This window comes from Paroedura picta, chromosome 3 (assembly GCF_049243985.1).
Source record: "Paroedura picta isolate Pp20150507F chromosome 3, Ppicta_v3.0, whole genome shotgun sequence".
Taxonomy (NCBI): domain Eukaryota; kingdom Metazoa; phylum Chordata; class Lepidosauria; order Squamata; family Gekkonidae; genus Paroedura; species Paroedura picta.
The window spans coordinates 51,400,819-51,421,571 of NC_135371.1; the positions used below are offsets into that span (position 1 = coordinate 51,400,819).

General features: G+C 38.3%; 2 protein-coding genes across 6 annotated transcripts in view; one reads left to right on the plus strand and one right to left on the minus strand.

Moving 5' to 3' along the window:
- The window catches only part of LOC143831989 (uncharacterized), a 66,287-nt gene extending 64,281 nt beyond the window's left edge, over positions 1-2,006 (plus strand). Inside the window, exon 5 of the mRNA XM_077325670.1 lies at positions 466-2,006. Coding sequence (XP_077181785.1) covers positions 466-524 — 59 coding nt within the window. The 3' untranslated portion in view covers positions 525-2,006. The remainder of the gene's footprint in view (positions 1-465) is intronic.
- PPARG (peroxisome proliferator activated receptor gamma) overlaps positions 1-20,753 on the minus strand; it is a 75,186-nt gene that overhangs the window by 1,043 nt on the left and 53,390 nt on the right. For 3 of the 5 annotated variants that reach the window (XM_077325655.1, XM_077325657.1, XM_077325654.1), the window contains exons 5-6: positions 17,630-17,829; positions 11,183-11,633 (exon numbers count right to left, since the gene is read on the minus strand). In XM_077325655.1, coding sequence (XP_077181770.1) covers positions 11,183-11,633; positions 17,630-17,829 — 651 coding nt within the window. Of the gene's footprint in view, positions 1-2,017; positions 2,067-11,182; positions 11,634-17,629; positions 17,830-20,753 lie in introns of all 5 variants that reach the window. The other 2 variants (XM_077325658.1, XM_077325659.1) reach the window with 2 other exon arrangements.

Genomic DNA, 20,753 nt, shown 5'->3' on the forward strand with positions numbered 1-20,753 from the left:
TCTTTGGGCAAATTCCTGTATGGCTTGCTTGGGGCCCAAGATGGATAGCTCACTTGGTCATCCCTATGAGACGCTTAGAACGGTGTGTGGTCTGGTAACAATACACATTGTGGATAGGAGCATTGAAAAAGATCACCCAAAGCATTCTGTATCTAAGCTAAAATGAAACTAGAATGGACATAGATCTTTTTTTATCTTTCACTGCCCCAATTGAGTCTAATTTAGTTCCTCCAATTACAATTCACATAACCTGGTTATAACAAAAGTAGTTCGACTCCTACAAATCAGATATGCCAGCAGAATATCACAATGGAAAGTGGCTCTGATGACCCCTGCCACTGCCCTGGCATTACTTGGTCATATTGCAGTGGCATGATGTGTTACATGGCCCAGAAACTGATAGATATTGTGAGAATGTTCCACACAGGACGTCTATCTAATGTTGTATTGTTTTTTTTCTGACAGGCAGCAGCAGTATTCCTGCCACTGGCTCTCTTATATTCTTTCCAACCAAAGCTATCTAATATTCTTTTAGCTGGAGATAGAACCTGGGATTTCCTGCAGGTAAACCACATGCTTCACCACTGAGCCATGGTCTCTTCTTGTGAAGACATGAGAGGGATAGAAGAGGACAGGATAGGTTCCTCTACATGCTATCCTAAATGCAGTGATGCTAGCACATAATCATCTATGCCAGCAGCACCCTGTCAGGTGATAGCTGTTGTAGAAAGAGACTGCAACAACCATGCAAGCACAGACCAGTTTGTTGCTCAGGGAATGACAAGCTATATTAACACACATTACACTGCTTGCTGAGTACATCTATGAGATTGAGCCATTCAATTATGGTGGAACCAAGGCATTGGATATTGTGCTATTGTGATAATTCACCTTCTGGGTTTTTCTGTTTTTAATTTCAGAGGATAGGTGTGTTAGTCTGCACTAGAACAGCTACATTTGAGTCCAGTAGCACAGACCAACAAGATTTAGGGATGTTAGTGGTGATCACAACAACTAAACTTCCAATCATCTTAGCAAAATAAAATAATCTTCAAAGAAAGTGTAACTTGTACAATGGCATAAATGTATGCAAAGGAAAGACTGATGGGGCATGGATTAACAAGGGATTGATGGTGGGCTGACATAACTATATCACGGACCAAATCCTACTTTTCTAGTGTGGGGGTAATAATAGCATCTTTCCACTCCTTCACCCACATTTTCATATATCATGTAGCTATTACATTCTATTTTGTTAGCCATCATTTGCTCAAGTTTTGTTTAAGTTGGTGTGAAACTGAAGATAGACATTTTTCAAACTATTAATTTTCTTTTTGCTATGTTTATTGCCCAACTTTATAGCAAAGATTCAGGGTGAATTACAAAATATTTTAAAAAATTCAACCAGGCAACCCAAAACTATGTCTAAAATCGCTGTGTAATTCTTATTCCATTATGAATCTAAAAGTAAGACAACTGTAAGATTCTACAACCACGAGTTGAAGACCTGAACAAATGTAGCTCATAATTGTGCAACATGTTCACGTTCGACAACAATTGCTTATAACTTATTGCTGCCTCTCTTGCTAATATATAACCAGTTACACTTGCTTGGACACAGGAAATGACATCTAGATAACAATGACCTAACATGTGCCCACTGCAAAGCAGAAGTTAATAAATCAAATTATTGCTAGGCCATCAACCTAAATTGATAGGTTAAGTGTAGTCTATTTAGGGCAACTTCAACCAATACCAATTGTTCTGCAAGAAGGTATCAGCCATAGAGAGAGAAACATATCTATCTCTGTACAATAGCAGGGTTGTATGCGATGACAGAAAAATCTGTAGATTTATTAAATTGTGTTATATTTTTATAAACCAAGGCAGAATATATTTGTTCTTTTATATGACTGACAATGATATAGATAGACTATAAATCCATTAGTTATTGACTATTCCTTGTAAGAGTAAATTTGTAATTGAGTAGGTCTGCTTATTTTACAGTTTATGTTACCGATTTTTTGGTGAATGTGTTTGTTTGTTCATAGGCTGTCTCACTGAATCTGTAATAAAAAAGTAAAAATGTGGTGATGACTAGGAATTCAAATTTATTATTTTAAAAAATAGACAAATTCCTTGAGGGTAGTGTTATTAACCATGACCTGGATACTATATTAATGAATACCAGGCTCTGGGATTGTACAGTGGCAGTGGATTATGGCTCTTGTTTATAAGGGTAGTTTCAGGAAACTGGTTGCTAGGCTACATGATTTATGATCTATTAAGGCTCTTGGGCTTAGTCTCACTCAGTGGAATGGTAGGAGAGAAATGAGGGGAGGAAATGATGTTGAGTGATGCCAGGATATCATTCCCTGTTTTAGAATAGAAAGTGACATCCCGGCAGTCCCCCCCCCCTATACACAGTGCTCCTGGAATTCCAGCCAAGGACTGACAACCCTACCAGAAGAGGTAATATTAATACATTAAAAATGAGTTTTCACACATACCTTCTACTGCCTCCTTCATAAAGGCTTGCCACAACTAGGGTGGCCAACTGGGATTTGGAAAATATGTGGAAAATTGGGATGAAAACTGGGCAGGGAGTGGCTTGGGTAGGGGAGAGGCCTCAGTGGTTATAATGCAGCTATTTTCTCCAAGCTAACTGATCTGTGTAGGCTGGAGATCAATGGTAATTCTGTGAGATCATTAGGCCTGCCTGAAGATTTGCAACCCTAGCTACAGCCTAGTTGGAGCCTATGAATTTTTAAAAAATCGGGAAATTACATAAAAGTTTAAACAATAAAGACATAAGGGCAGACCTAAAGCCGCTAAAACAATTTAGAGGAATAGTCACTCTCGACGGCTCTTAGTCTTTCCCCCTTTCTTCTGTATTCTTAAAGTTAACTGACTTTAATCAGTTAACTGACTTTAAAGTTAATCATTCATTTATGAATGTTCCTAAGGATGAATTTATGTTCCATGTACGCATGCAGAATTACTATGCATTTCTTATCTCTAAGAGCAATTGCTACTGAAAGCCATTTACAATCAGAATAAGCCTTTGGCTGAGAAAGACTCTTATCATATTGGTATAGCTCAGGCATGACTCAGCATTTGCGTAATGAATTTCAGTAAGCACTGCACAAATCAGGTTTCGGGACCAAAGAGATAGTATGCAGCTGTCCATATGATTAAAATGTATTGATTATTCTAAAAAGATGACAAAATCTCTAAATAGACAAGGATTAGTAATTTTAAAATCAAACAAACCCGAAAATAAATGTTTGGCTTATAAGTAACCACTTAACTATTTTTGTTGTTCACTTAACAAACTGTAAAAGAATGCAACTTAAGCTCAGGAAGCACATGTTAAGAAGAAACACCAAGATAAGAATATATTCTATGTGTAAAATTCTGGTTGAAGACCCTGATCTAAACATGCCTTTCATTTCAATATCCATTTTGTCCACTTATAATTCAAATAGTTACTTACAATTGTCATGCAGTAACATGCTTATGTGCAACTTTACTGGACACCTAGCTCTGATAATGCATACCTTCCAGACTTAGGGTTGGCAACTCCAGCTTTGGAAAGTATTGGACATTTGCGGGTGATGCCTAGGGAGGTTGGAATTGGTCGAAGTAGCTCAGCAGGGTGTGATGCCATATTTAGAGCCTGGCCTCTAAAATTGCCATTTCCTCTGGGGTAACTAATCTCTGCAGTCTGGAGGTTAACTTTTATTCAGGAAAAATTAGAGGGCCCCACCTGGAAGTTGTCAACCCTATCCATATTAGACCTGTGCAATGTGATTTATATTGAGTTGCCCTTGATGAAACAATGAAAAGTAGAAGTGCCATCCTAATCAGAGTTATACTGTACTTAGTTAATTGGTGAGGTGAGTGAAGATTTTCACATCACCATTCTAAACAGGATGTTATTCATCGTTGGCCAAATTTCAAGTAAATCACTACAGGGATGGGGGTTTCATGCAGCAAATTTCCTTCCATTAATGAGCTGTCTCTGAAATCCTATGGTCATTTCAAAGAGTGCCACTTCCCCCGCCACCCTTTCTCGCTGTGTGATCTTCCTCTGAGGTTTTGAGTGCTATAGCACTGAGCCAATATAGCACTTCAGTGCTATAGCAGCACCATTGAGATGCCTTGACTCCATTGAGTCAACGGAGTTAAGGCTTCTCAATGGTGTTGCTTTAGTGGTGAAATGATATATGGCTTACTGCTATAGTGCTCAACTTAGAATGTTTGAAAAAGTCAGCAGATGGTTGTGTGGTGAAAAAAAGGGAGGGAAGAAGCATTGTAGGAAGCACTAAGCGCATTTTAAACAGCACAACTCAGTGATTAAGAAGTTCAACAGAGAGACAGAAAATATAAGATAAAAGAAGAATGAAGTTGCTGCTCTGGGTTGGGAAATACCTGGAGATTTTGGGGATGGAACTGGGAGTGGGTGGGATTTGGTGCTGGGAGGGGCCTCTGTGAAGTATAATGCTATAGAGTCCACCCTCCAAAGCAGCCATTTTCTACAGGGGAATGGATCTCTTTAATCTGGAGAAGAGCTATAAATCCAGGGCCCACCTTGGGACTGGTATCCCTAAATACTGCTTAGGATGACAGCTGGTACAAAATGCTGCTGCTTTTCTATTGAGGCGTATAAGCTGGTGAGAATGTATCCCATCTGCACTGGTTACCAAGCTATTACCAAGCTCATTACTTGGCCTACTTCAATATATTACAAGGCGATGCTCACTTTAGCCCATGTGTCTATGTCATTATGCTGTGTGTTTCCCTGCTAATATCATGGTTACCAAAGGGAGTGCTGGGAAAACACACAGCGCAATAACATCAGGTCATAGGTTACCTACTTTGTATTACAAAGCAAAAGGTACCAAACTGTTTACAGGTACTTCTATATTTAAATTGGATTCTATATTTAAATCAAATGTGTGACCACATTTCAAACACATGAGCTCTGGCTCTGGATTCAAATTGCCCAACCAGGCCTTTACATGGTTTGCCACACCAGATTTCCAAATCCAACTTTCACATTAATTTCAAAAATAGAACAAAATTATAATGGGTTGGCCTTTATTTAAGTAGAATGGAACTGGTTAGCAAATACTGTAGTTTGTTACCTTCAAACTCTAATATGGTCATTCTAGTCATTTAGAGAGCCAGTTATCCTCAGGTTTTAGTCTCATACTGAATGCTGCCACATCTCTTTTTATCATGGTGACAGTACATACATAGGGCCATTTTCATTGGCCCAAATTAGAAGGAATTATAGGTTTGTCCCTCACTAGTAATTTTACAGGATACCAACCAGAAGCAGGCAATGACAAAAAAACCCCTCAGAGTGTCTCTTGCCTTAAAAACCGTATGGGGTCACCATAAGTCAGCTGCGACTTTTCACCACGACTTTTTACCACCATCGCTGCATAGATTTTGCTGCTTTGGATTTTGTGTGGGCCAATATGGCTTTTTCCACAGAACATACAGGAAGCTATCTATGTAGTGACAAATGGTTTATCACAGTCCTATACTAACGTTTTCAAGCTTTGGAATATGTAGAAGCTGCTCATCAGGACATAATAGGAAACAGGGGAGCTGTACTTGCTTCCTGTTTATATTACTCAGCTTACTTAAAATTCAGACTGTGCTCCATATTGACAAACTTGAATTTTTAACAAAATTCTTAGGCCAACAATGATCACAGAATCAGAGAGTTGGAAGGGGCCTTGTTCAATGCAGGATCAGCCTAAAGCATTCAGGATAAGTATCTGTCCAGCTGCTGCTTGAAGACTTCCAGTGAGGGGGAGCACACTCCCTCCTTAGGCAGCTTATTCCACTGCTGAACTACTCTGACTGTGAACATTTTTTCCTGATATCTGGCTGATATTGTCCCCCACGTAGTTTAAACCCATTACTGCGGGTTCTGTTTTCTGCTGCCAACAGGAATCTTTCCCACTTGGTTAGAGCAACAACAGAACCAAAACACAAATTTTGATTAGAGACTCAGCAATATTAAGTTCCAGATATTTTAAGCATTGGAAACAGCCAAGTGTACTGTAAAATGTATCTGTTTCTACCCTGATTTAAAAAAAAAATTGGAGCAAATACCCCTCCCCAAAAACATATTCTTGATAGAAAATGAGAAATCTGGCAGTTCATACCTGAGTGTTTCTCATTCTCTCAAAGTGAATATGCCCAAAGTAAAAGGTCAGATTAACTAAAGCTCTCTGAGTAGCTAAAATCTCTGTTAATAATTAATTTAAATAGAGCATTCCTTGAAATAATTTTATATTTTCCTGTTCTTGGGTGTTAGCAAATAAAAAGAATAATGTTAAGAGAAACCACAAAGAAAGAAACTTGGAAAAATGGAAGTTTGTGTGCTTAATTAACAAACAATGGGGAAAATTAATGGCTGTGCCTCTATTTAAATAAGCATTTATATTTAGATTTACAGCCTATGGTTAATAAAAATACTTCACTCCATGTTTTTTTGTTTTTACAGAAGTTTCATTTGTGTTCAATGCAATTTTTTGTTGTGAATAACTGAAATAGGTAATCAGGAAAGACAGTTGGAGCATAGAGAGAGAAGCGTTTTAAGAACCGGAAGCTATGCCCAGGGAAGTATTAATGTCACTCAGGCCATGGCTTCTAAAGGTCAAATGTCATGTAGGATACAGTTATTTGCATCTAAAATCATCTCTGGTGGGCAATATGGACTGGGGCTACAGTGACTGCTTTATAACTTGTCATTTCCCCAGTGGGGCTTAAAATAATGTGTGTATATGTGTGTACTATTAAGACAGTGGTCTCTGTACAGAGATTTTTTTTGGGATCAACTAATGCACTAAACTCAAATCACTTGGTGCTAAGCTTAATGCTGAGTTTTCAGAAGAAACTCTAGTACTGTTATGTAACACTAATACCTGCAAACAATGTGTGTTATTCTATGTCCACACAGGGCTTGAGAAACCCCTGAAACATTCATCAGGCTTTGAGAAACCCTAGAAGTGGTGCAATCATGGAAAATATGGTTGGGAATCATAGTTGTGTACATCCCCACCCCCTCCAGGACTATCACTGGCCATTTTTTTTGGGGGGGGTGACATGACCATGTATGGTCATCTCACCTGATAAATGTTTAACAGATTTTAAAAATATATTAAAAATTAATTAGCTACCACCCATTCGGGTAGCTCTTCCAGGGCTTTCAGGAAACTCCAGGTTTTCATTAAACTCTGATTGAGAAAGCTTAGTCTATGTCACACTTGTATAAGATATGACATAGACCAGGTTTTCTCAAGAAGCCATTAAAATGACAGAATCAAACTGGCAGTGGCTATAGCATGATCATCCCTTATGGTGAGGCGGAGGGCAGCAGTGAAATCTAGAAACATGCATTTTTGTAATTCTGTTTAGAGCTTTTTGCAGGTAAGATTCTCAGCTTTCGTCTCCTTTGTGAAAACGGTTGTGTGTATTAGTAGAACAGTCATCCTAAGTTATAGGAAAGCTAGCATAGCCTATACATTTGAAGAGTCAATACAGCAGATTTTTTAAACAGCTGGACTAGGTATGGGGAGAAGATATAGCATAAACACTTCATCTGGAATATCTAAGGATTTCAAATACAATAAAGTACTGAATGCTCCTTTTTCTGATCTCAGCCAGATCAAGAAAGGATCTGAAACAGAGAGGTTCAGGAAAAAGATTCTTGTTCTGAATATAAATATTATGATATGGTAACTGTAACATAGAAAACCAGCCTTTTAAGAAGAACTAAAGTTTTTAAAGTTTGTCATGGAAACTTTATATGTGTAGTAGTTAAGAAAACTAACTTCTAATCTGGCAAGTCTGGAACGCCATTAGCTAAGAGCTACGATTAATACGACCTTACATACTATCCAAGAGACAAGTTTTTTGCATATAAGAAGTGTGTTTGAAACACTTATATTTGTCCCTTGATAAAGCCAACAGGTGAAACGCGTTGGGACTTATATGAAAGATTAAAAAAACAACTGAAATTGAAGATAGATTATTTTTCCTTGATTTATTATTTCCATTGTTGTCCAAGTGCATCTGTACTGTTTCACAATTCGTGTTTTTCACTGGAACCTACCCCTCTCAGTTAATTTATTTTTACATCACTGATAAAGCTGTTCTGACCAAGCAGTAATATCAGGGCTCTGTCAGCCTCACCCACCTCACAGGGTGTCTGTTGTGGGGAGAGGAAAGGGAAAGCAAATGTAAGCCGCTTTGAGACTCCTTCTGGTTGAGAAAAGCGCCATCTAAGAAGCATTTCTTTTTCTTCTTCTAACATAAAGAAATAACTGATGTCTCTAATTTTAAAGTAATATTATTCTGTAATAAAATATTTTTCTCATTATTAGTCCTAATTCCATTATTCTTGGTGAAATATTTACAATATTACTCTTAAGCAATATTTACTATGAGGAACAGATAATATTTGGCTTGACTGGGACTTAGATAGCTCAGCAGGAATTTAAAATAAAATTATGAATAACATATTAAAGACATTTAGTCTTGGAATGTATTAAATGCCCCCAAGAAAATAAACTGAATCCCACATTTTTGTTTTGTTTGGTGTTTCCTTATTAGGACTTATTAACTCTTCTCTCCAGTTGTGTGTTATGTGGATTGATAATTGTGTTAAATGGGGAAGGGTAGTATAGAAATGTAATAAATAAATATGTTTATATTTAAATGTTGTTCTTAATGTTTGAAATGCTTTCATTTTTATCATTTAAAAATATGTACCTCCTTGAGGACTCTGTGGGGACAAAGAGTGTCACATAAATGCTTTAAATAAATAAATAAATAAATAATTTAATTTCAAGAGAAATTCTAAAGGGTGCTAGCATTAAGGTTAGGTTTAGGGGTGGGGAGGGGCATCCTTTTTGCTTCCTTTCCTCATCCCCACTTCTCTATCAATCTTCCCCTTCTTTCTCCATGCACCTTTTTTCTGACAATCTTCCCTCATGCCCCTCTATTTCTCCCTATCCCTCCTCTATCAATCTTCCTCCATGTCCCTCTCTTTCTTCTCAACCCCTTTTCTGTTGAACTTCACCCTATCTGTCACTCCCTGCCACTCCTCAATTCCAGCACCCCAAAGCTGACTCCCTCCTCTGCAAAGGACAGGGCTCAGCCTGCTGCCGGGCATGACAGTGCCGGAGATCCCCTCTCTTTGCTCTTTCCCCCTGCCCTTTACGCCCCAGCTGGGCAATTTCTTTTTTGACTTTTGAAAAGGTCATTTAAAACTTTTGACCTTTTTCTCTGCTTTTGAAAACTCATGTTTTAAAAATGGTCCATTTACTTTTCAAAAGTAAAAAAACAAACAACTCCTATGTGGGAAAAAATTAAGAAGACCCTTAGCAAAGCTTGAACCCACAAAGCTGTGATCTCCAGACTAACACCTTACTAAGCCACCTTGAACACAGTGCATTTAAAGCCTATATGCCGTATATGCCAGGTATTCTGGAGTTTTCTCTCTCTTTTTCAAAGAAAGAAAAGCAACGGTCCCTTAGATTGGTTTAAAAAAAAAAAAGAATCCAGCATCCCTATCACTTTAAAATATGTCAAGGGAGTCTAGGAGAAGGGAGGAGGTAGCAGCTAGAGGCAAAGAAGTGTTCCGTTTTTAACTCCTTCTGAGTGCTTATCACATTACTTAAGGGGACTTATAGAGCAGGAAAAATACCTTCATAGTGCAAAAGCGGAGACAAAATTAAGGAAGGATTAAAATGGAACCACCAGAAACGAAAGGGGTTGCTGCTGCCAGAAACCATAAGGATTATACATAGAATCTTTAGCAGATTGCAGAAAGTGTGGACTTTCCCTAAGATGTAAGCATCTGCCATTTTAAACTACACTTTTGTAGGCATGGAGGGTTCCTACTCTGATGCCTCAAACCAGAAAGCATTAGGAGAACTGGGTATAATTTTTATATATAGCAATTGGATTAGCTTCAGAGAAGCTGAAGATTAAAGTTGGGGCTATGTAGTAATTCTCTGCTACACTGTTGGTATAATTAATGACGCAACTCTGCCAAATTAATATTGCTATTAGTCAATGAATCAGGCTCAAAATAATTAAAAGACTTTGGAGAGAGTTATACTCCTGGGAGCTTAAATTAAAAATTACAAAGACCACACTATATTGTCCAACAACAAAAAATAAAACATAGCTGAATTCATATGGAATTTGGTTTTCCAGTTAAGAATACTTTTCCAAGAATGGGAGAGTGAACAGTCAGTTTCTCATATGTAAGTTTTTAATTAATACGGTAAAATTCTCTCAATTGGCCTATATTCTAAAGGTCCTTTTGGCTCAAAAACACTTCTGCACAACCTTCCAAGGATCACACTAAGTATCACACTCACTTTTACTCAGTTAATCCACAGGGCCCAAACTTGCTTGAAAAACCTATTCAAGTAAAGGCATTCTGAGGGCAGAGATACTTGCTAAATGTGGCTTTAATCAGTTTAATGAAAACATGCAACTGTGCTACATTTTAAATTAATGAAAGTGCCAACTAGCAATTTAAGTACTTTTAAATTTGATATATGTCAAATAATGTAAAACACATGAGAGAGAGAGAGAGAGAGAATGAGAGAGAGAATGAGGGTCAGTGGGAACTCAGATGATATATCCAAGTACCTTCACTGTGAGAATTTCCTTAGATCTATAATGGCTCTTCTTGAATCTCTAATATATGTTGTGATGCAACATGCATACATTCTCAGCAGGATAGGCAGGATTGTCCCAAGGACTTCTACATAATATGGGTCATCCTTCCAACTGTCCTCATTGGCTGTGTGATCATGCCACTGGATCACAGCCTTTTTTGGGAATATGTAAAGTGAACTGAGTTTTAGAAGTCAGAAGTTCCTCATCAAACATCATTACAGTGTTCACTATGGAGATGTAAAGACAAATCTGTTCAATATTTGCAGTCAAGACCCATCAATCACACATGGGATCCTGTTTTATTTACATGCTTGGAACTAAATAACAAGGAGGTCATGAAGCATCTCATAAAATACATGATGGGTTGGCTGAGTATTGTTTGAGGGGACACAAGGCATCCACTCTTGCTTCAAGGCTCCTTGTAGCTCAAGGATAACTATGGCTCTGTCACACTTACCTCCACTGAGTATAATGACTGCTATAAATATTGCCAGATCACTGTCATCTAGTTCCAGTGCATTGAATTTGACAGCAAACTCAAACTTCGGCTCCATAAAGTCACAAAAAGGTTTCCGCAGACTTTTCAGAAACTCCCGCGTCATGAATCCTTGTCCATTTGAAATGAGAACACCATCTTTATTCATCATGGATGCCAGGAGAGTATAGATGATTTCATGGACGCCATATTTCAAGAGAGTTACTTGGTCATTCAGGTCTAGACTCACAAAGCCTGGAATGCTTTTTGCAAATTCGGTGATCTCCTGAACAGCCTCCACGGAGCGAAACTGACAGCGCTGGAAAATGCGAATGGCTACCTCTTTGTTCTGCTCTTGCATGGGGGTCAGATGTTTGCACTTGATCTGGTCTTCTCCCATCCTTAAAGAATTCATATCATAAATGACAAATGGCTGAAATGAAAAATGGAATGGACATTTCATGTCTCATTTCTGTAAGGCATTAGGATGTGCTGCAGATTCTTAAGTACATTGACACTTGAGAGGATAAGTCATAGTTGAAAAAAAGGAAATAAATTTATAGGGTGCATGTATATATCCTATTAATGGTTAGTGATGGTGATCATTTTAGGAGTGGCCTTACAGTGGAATCGTAAACAGATTTATATTCTTTAAATTTTACTGAAGTCAATGGGTTTCAAATTCAATTTAACAGTATAACTCTGTCTTGATAGCACAGTAAGAAAAAGAGGAAAACCAACAGGTTTCAGCTATTTCCATGATAACAAAGTCTGATGCCATCATTAGCAAGGGCACTAGGGTTTTGGAGGAAATCATTTTAGTAAATTGCTCTAAGATAACAAGCTAATTTTTTTGTTCCTGTAAATAAATCCATAATTTCCCTAAAGATAAGCATAAAGTAGCAGCAGTTATGGAAAAACTGGGAAGATTTTATTATTTGAGAATCACATTGTACCAACACACTATTTCAATGACCTGTTTTATTCCTAGGCTCATGAAACAGCTTTGAAAAAATCATATTTTTTGAGACCAGTGTCACGTCTTTAAGCCTAAATTTAACTATTTATTTCAAAAATCAAATGTGTGATATGTGGAGATGTATTTTCCGTAGAAAGAGATTTATAATAATATCTATTATAACGTTGCAAAGCTTAAATACTGAAAGATTTGTAGTAATATCATGATCAATATATTTAGTAGCACAAAAATCACTACTGAACACATGTATGAATAAAACTCAGTGCAATACTTACAGGGGAATATGTGAACAACCATCACTAAAAAAAATATTCTGCTTAAGGAAATGTCAACTGGGAACATTTATTTATTTATTTATTATTTATACCCTACTTTCCTCTCCAGTGGGAAGCCAAAGTGGCTTACAACATCATTCTCACTCCTCATGAATGTTCCTTTATGCATTTTAGCTTCTTCACACATGTAAATCAGCACGTTATATTATTAATAAGTAATGATCCTATGTATGCAAAACACATCTTAATTCCATCAAATTAAGGTAAATACATTTAAGGATCAGGAGGCATGGCTGCAATTTCCAAAGCACATTAATATGCCAGAGTATCTGTACTTAAAATCAAGGTGTTGCCTTAACATTGTATATGCATAATTATTGTTTCTTCATTGCAACATGGATTGCTCTCACAGCCACTTTAGCAATATGTCATTGATGATGCTGTCCCTATTCACTGCTATGCTATATGGAAAAGGACATTAGGTATAGAATTGGAGCAATATATTCAGATGAAGAAGACTCAGTCCACCTATGCTGAAGCTTGGGAGTAATGGAGTAGTAAACTATTTCACCCCAGTTAAGAAGATGTGTGGCTAATATTTTGGTTCTAGGACTTTCTGGGTTGGCAGAGAGACAGCTGAGCTCAGGAAACCCACCACAGCTCTAGTGCAATGTCACCAGCAATTATTTAACAGAGGAAGATACACACTGGTGCCAAAATGGACTCTGTAACCTACCATGGCCAGTGAGTGGTGGACATTCCAGAAAAATCTTGGTTACTTAGTAATTCCATGGACTACTTGAGCATTACCAATCATTTACATGTGACGCAGATGTGAGCAGAATTGAACTGAGGAACATAACTTTAAAACTGCGGCCATAGTAAACACTCTGATGTATCTGAGCACAAAGTCCGCTACAGTACAAATAATAATAAAAGTTTTACTCATTATTTACTGAATGAGAGCATTTACTCTGACTATAGTACTCAAACTTAAACTTGAGATGACTGGGTAATTTTCAGAGGGGTGTCTCTCCATTTATAGCTTTATGCTGGTAGGCTGTAGCTTGGTGGCTGCTTCTGCAATGTTCAGAGGCAAATAATGTCAAATGAATATACATGCTATATAATTTATGTGGGCAGTGCAATTGGCATGACATTCAAGCATCACGAGATCCCATTTAGTTAGTTCAGATTCAATTGTTATACAGCTACCCTCTGGTAGTATAGCCTAGCGGTCCCCAACCTTTCTCAGGTCAGGGACCGCCTCCGGAGTGAGGGAAGAGCCGACGGCCTGGGTACTGCGAAAACGCGCACGCGCAATTGCCGCGCATGCGTGTTTTCACCACCAGGTGGCGGTAACGCGCATGCGCAGCAACAGCGCGCATGCGCGTTTGTGTCACTGCCATGCCGGTGGCTGCGCCTGCCTCTTCCCTTCCTTCTTGCTGCCGGCGGGGGAAGGCAGGCGTGGCTGGCGGTGGCCCGGTACCGTGGCCTTTGCGGCCCGCCACTGGGCCGCAGACTGGGGGCTGATGATCCCTGGTATAGCCTGTTCAGGTCGACACTTAACACAAGAAACTTCTAAAACCACTGCAAGAATGCCTGCAACTACAGTGGCTGCAGCAGCAGGCCATTAAGGTCTGTCAGTGGGCTGTCAGACTACAGTTGACTATGCATTCTCATTCTAGTCATTGCCAACTGCTCCCCATCCCACACTAACTTCAGTTTCTTTAGAGGTCACTTGTTAATTAACCAAATGCCCTTATTTTAAACAAAAGCAGTGGCGTTTATCCTACCACACATGTTCGCAAAGCAGGAAACCTTCTTCCAACGGAAGGGATCTTCTTTGAATGGGAATGGCTTGTCCTTTGAAAAAAGGCTCCTCAAACTGGAAGAAGGTTTCAAATTTTGCTGAGCGGAATGGTAGGATAAAAGCCAGTATTCTCAGGAATTTGATGAATTCACTGCATACTTCCTGGAGCCTATATTTGGTAATTAATATTGCAGCCAGAACCATACTGTAAACTGGGATTCATGCAAGTAAGCCTAGCCAAAGCTGTATTTTAGAACAATGCTGAAAATAATCCCAGCACTGCTTTGAGACAGGACAATGAAACACATGAGTTATTGCAAACTAACTTTATATGAGACTATGCTAGATCCAAACCCCACTGGCAAGAAGGCAATAGTCAGAATGGTGCCAGCAAAAGGCCCTCTTATATCCCACTGATTCAGGGGAAGAGCTAAAAGCAAAAGTTTTGATATTTACTTGGCCCTTCAGTTTGATAACACTTAACTCGTGCCCAATAACAAGGTATAATGTTGTTCAGATGCAATACAATGTAAGAAGGAATGTCGCTCATATTTATTACGCATGCTTTCCAAGTCACGAGGAAAAAAAGTTTTTTTTTACTCTGTTGAGTCCTTCCATGTTGAACAAATAGTACAATTGCAGTTTTCCAATGCACAATGGCATAATAAAACATTTTAGGGCCAATTCATTGCATAAATTAACATAACTAACTGCTCAACAATAAGGGAGAGAACAAGGAAGTTAGCTATATTCTACAAAATGCTAAATGTTTTATTGTGTTATAATGTGGATAATAATATACTGTTTCATACTACTATATGGTTATACACAGCAATATATTCTACATACATAAATGCTTTTTATGTGCTGTAATTCTAATTTCTTTGTTCTCTTCCTTCTGAAAGAGTTATATTTGACTTTCTATTAGAAACAGATTCTCATATTTCTTAGGCTAAGTTCTCCATGGTTTTATATATATGCAGAGATTGTAGTTTTAGATTTGATGTAACAAACACAGAGCAAGTCTCTGCCTGTTTTTAATATTTCCTTTAAACGTATAACAGAATACGGCCTTCGCATTTTTTTCTTTGTATGTATTCGCAGGTTTGGGCATCACAACATCTATCTAAAAAGTACCTGAGGGATTAGGAACAAAATTGTTACTAATCAAATTTAGCATCAGTGTTTTCATATATAAAGCAGTACTTATGCAATTGTCTAATAGATGTTAATGCTGGCGAGCACATAAAAAGGCAGGATAAATTATGTCAGTTTTAAGGCCTTTAGATCCCTTCCCCTTCTATCTGTACCTTGTTTTAAGAAACACTAGGTCCTGGTGTTAGTCTTTTAACCCACTTTCTTAAAATAGGACATTTTATGGATTTCGTTTTATTTATTTATATTTAAATTTATAGGATTATAAATTGGATTAACCTGGTCACAGCCACTTCTAATGTAAATAAACATTCTGGCAACTGTAGTTTTTGGGTAGGGATGCCAGCCTCCAGATGGAACCTGGGGATCCCCTGGAATTACATCTCATCCCCAGACTACAGATATCAGTTCCACTGGAGAAAATGGATGCTTGGGGGGTGGACTATGCTATTGCACCCCACTGAAGTCCCTGTCCGCCCCAGGCTCCATCCCCAAATCTCCAAGAGTTTCCCATCTTAGACCTCACAACCCTGTCCCTCCCTACTGGTACTTGACTGTGCCACAGTTTTGGGGAACCTAATTTAAGTCTTAAGTATCTCAGAACTATAAACACCAGAGTATAAATTACACAAATACTGCACTAGGTATGAGGGGGGCATTATGTAAAACATCATAGTCTTTTTCATAAAAATATTCATGAATGGTGGTGAAGATCTCTTATGATCACCAGTTATGAGCATTCTGAAAATAAAAACCTGAAATTTATACATGCATGTGTATCCTTCATGTCTGATGTGACAAATGCATATTTTGTACTCTTGTACCTATGCCTAAATAAGTCTGGAGAGAAGTGGCCCTCATTCACAGATCCAGAATGCCTCTCCGCAAGACAAGTGGAAACAAGACAAGTGGGAAAATTACTAAATAAATATTAATAATAGAAATATATTTAATATAGGCAGCAGATGAGTAAATCATAATACAATTAATTTTTATCAAAGAGAATGTGTGGTGGAAATGCTGATGTTCTGGGGATAATGGGAGAAACTGGGTGCATTTTATGTTAAGTTCAACTAAGCAAAGACAGGCTTTCATTGACTCAGCCATACTTCTACAACTGATATATAGTCAACTAAAGTGTGAAATCCTTTCTTATTAATAGGCCTACTAAATGCATTGGAAAGTTGTGTCAAATATGACCATTTAAACAGGAGATATTTTCCATTTTGATAAAAACTGATGAATTCAATTTTTTTTTTGTGGGTATGCATGTTCTAATACGCTCAGAGAATTACCACTGCTTGTAGTGGCTTTCTCGTTAATTTTAATGATGGTTGTACAAAGGGTACATGCTCTACCTATTCATTGAAGCCTATGGCAAAATTATATAGAGTCAGGAATGTCACATGCCCATCGGAATACACACGAAGTTCTACATCTTACACCAATCTCTCCTTGAAAAGCTTTTCCCAACCAAGAAAACAATCTCACATTTCCCCTATAATAAAGTACTAACTGATCCATCATTTCAATCCTGCAGTCATGACTGAATTTTAGTATTATAAGAAGTCAAAATCGAAATCAAATGGCACAAATGTGATGGTCTTTCTTCTTATTAAATGAATATATTTCTAATTATCAACTTATCAGTATCCATAAATTCCAGATAAGGGCAACCATATCCTGTTAGTCCTGTTAGTCTATTCTATGATTTTTAGTATTAGCTCGGCAGAGTTCAGCAGCAGAACTGTCATAAAACATCCAGTACATTTAAGAAAGGAACGTTAGAATGACCAGCACTGTAAGAATGGCTCTTGATGGTCTTAGCTACTTAGTACTGCTCTAAGGATGTCTGGAATGAATATTAGAGCCTTTTCTCTAACAGATAGTCTTGTAGGATAATGTGGGAGATAACCTATGGAAAAGGGGTGACAGAACAGGAAGAAGCCGAGCTCAAAGAGGACAGCAAGGTTATGCTGACCTTCACATTCTTGTACTGCATTCAAATATTTTATTAGGTTATTTCAAATGATGTTTACTTATCCTATCTAAAAACATTTCCTGTGTTTCAGCCCTGGACTGAAATATGCAATAGCCAAGCGCAGGAGGCTGTTTTTTTTGTTGTTGTTAAATAAAAATAAAACAACAATACGGATTTGTCGGTATGGTAAATCATTTGCTTAAATAAAAGAATAGAGAGAACTAACTGATATGTCTGTTGTCTTTCCCGTCAAGATTGCTCTCGCCTTGGCTTTGGTCAGAGGGAAGGACTTTATGTAGGAATCATACAAGAGCTTAGCGAGGGTCCTCAGATCAGCAGACTCAGGGTTTAGTTGGTCGATGTCACTTGAAATTTCTGCCAAGAGCTTCTCCTTTTCGGCTTGTGGCATTCTTCCAAACCTAATGGCTAAAGGAGGAGAGGAAGAAACAAACAAATGGTTACAATAGTAATAAACTACATCTCATGTAGATGCATACAGCTGAAATTATCTTTTCCATTCACTTCTAAAGAGAGATTCACAGGATACAGTTTTAATTGTGAAAACTAATTAAGAGGCATGGAGGGGCTTGTCATACACATGGCCACTGGCAGGTCCTAAAGCTCCAAAGCTGTCAAACATCAGCATGCAAATACCAATCAGAAAACAAATGTGAACAATATTGAATCTCAAGAGGATATCAAACAAAAGAGAAGATGGAGGATAGGAAAGGGAAAAAATTAGTTGAAATCAGTTTCAGAAAGTATCTCCTCCATGTGCAGCCAGTTGGGTGACCTTGGGCTTGCCACAACATTGATAAAGCTGTTCTGACCGAGCAGTAATATCAGGGCTCTCTCAGCCTCACCTCCCTCACAGGGTGTCTGTTGTGGGGGGAGGAAAGCCACTTTGGGGGGAGGTAAGCCGCTTTGAGACTCCTTTGGGTGGAGAAAAGCGGCAATATAAGAACCAACTCTTCTTCTTTTCAGTTTCTACAATTAGCTAGAAATATTTCCAAGGGCATGGAGTTATTTATTTTGAGCTTTCTTTAGTTCTTTCCCATCATGTGAATACTTAGCACACCTCTGTTGCTGATTCAGAAATAGCATTTTTCTCACACCTGGATGGATCTGGAAGTCACTGAGCACCTCATCACTCACTTGATTGATTCTGGTTTCACATCTGTAGGGCAGACACCGATTGGCTTCCACATCTCAGTTGCTCTTCATAGAGCAACTTTGGCATACTGCCAAAACACTATCACTTTGCTCCTCTTTCACTTTTTGCAAACATTCTATTATCTGGCTATAGTATTTCAGCAACTCTACATGGAACAGAGGACTGACTACTTTGTTTCTCTAAATTTAGAGTTCTTCCTGAAAATGCCTCCTCCCTTCAGTTTCTTCCAATAGAAACCTTTGAATAATTTGCCTGTGGTTATTTATTTTGGACTCTAGCCTGTAGCATCAGTTACCTCCTCGCAGAGATAGTACATACATTTTGGTATTTGCCAGTAACATTTGCCAATAAACAAATGTTATCAGGATGCTTCCATTGTTGTCTTTGAGAAAACATTTCTCCAAATCATAGACCTCCATATGTTAAGAAGTGGGTCTATATTGAAATAGGTCAGCCTTGTTCCTTCTCAGTGAATTGCTACATGTACTGTGTGTAACATCAACATTTCTGATGAAACCCCATGTGAGCTATTCTGTGATTTGGGAGGTTTCCTACAGCATACAGTGCTTGTATAAGATTCTGGGATTGTGGAAGGACAATTTAAAGAAAATAACAATACAGAGGGAAATTCAAATTATGCAGATTTAAAGTTGTCCTGGCAGACTTTGATGAGTTATGTAAGGTCATTCTTCACCTTCTCAATGCTGAGCAACATCTAAAAGTACAGTGAGAAGACTTCTCAATGAGAACTCTGGTGCATATATTAGTAATATAAACAACAGTCTTCACACAGAAGCTGAGCTGGCAATGACCTCCATCATGTACTTCAAAGAATCTATAAAGCGGGCCTCTATGGTGGTATCAACAGGATGGAGGCTCTGTTTATCTTCTTTGCGGGAGAGAAACATTAATTTAAGCAACCTCTGTGCCACCATTTCTACTTAAAAAAACTTTCAGAGAGAAAAAAACTTTCAGAGAGCACACTTTTCATAGGAACAGGTATTAGTGTGGCCAGATCCATAGGTTCTTTGAGTTATCAAGTGGAGGCAAAGGGCACCCAACATCTTTTCTATCACACCAGGTTGTGGGCGGTCACATCAGGGCCAATGTATTGTTCTGGACCAAAACTTATTCTGTGCCTCTTTGAAGATCTGTATGTTGGCAATCTTATTCATAATCTTCATTTCTATAGCACTTTTCCATGTAAACAGAGCTTTATAGTTCTTATCAGAGCAGACAACTGACAATTCCCATGTTCCTAAGCCACGCTGCTCTATCTGCCTTCAATAAACTCATAGCAAACCACATAATACCTTTAACAATCTGAGAATTTGCTAGATAAGTGCCATAAACCACAAATGCTGGAGGTCAATACAAGCAGCAGCTTGTCCTGCCATTTCCCTTCCCCAATCACAGGCAGTAAATGAAAAAGATGATGAGAAATTTGCCTGTGATAACTCACTGAAGTTTCAGACAATTACATTAGATTCATAATCATCCCATGAAAAAATGTTCGTGTTTTTTATGGGGGGGGGGACTGGAAAGTATGCTGCTGTGCTGGGTTTGGGAATAATAATAGTTTTGCAATAACATTTAGCAGAACATGTATAGCAATATCTTCATTATTTTAAAGGGTTCCAAAAGCGAGGACACTGTAGGCAGGAATTCTGATTTTTATGTTTTGAGCCAAACTGTGCAACACATGCAGCGTGTTTCCAGCAAATCTTTATGTCTATCAACAATAACTCAAGAATGAGAGCATCTCCAGTTGATCTAACAATGATGAAACATTGTCATTTAATCTGTCAAATGATTAATAAGGGCATAAATTAAGAGATGCGTCACTAGATGACACACTGGGAATTCCATGATCGAATCTGCCCAGAGTTTTTTGAAAGCAAAGTAAGAGCTGCATAGGTCCCCAGCGCATACTGGAGATGCTGCGTGGGAGGAAATTAGGTTTAACTCTTTCATTTCTGTACAGCTTCAGCAAACAAAACCAGCTCGTCCCCTGCATATTACTAACCATGGGGGGGGAATGGTACTTCCCCCCCCCCCTTCCAGGGCTAGTAACATGGCAGTGCATGTGGCTCAGTTTTAGTTGTGGAAAGGCTACACTCCCCCCCCCCCAATGCACAGTGTGGCTCCATTCTGTTTTTGTTTTTGCTTTTTTTAA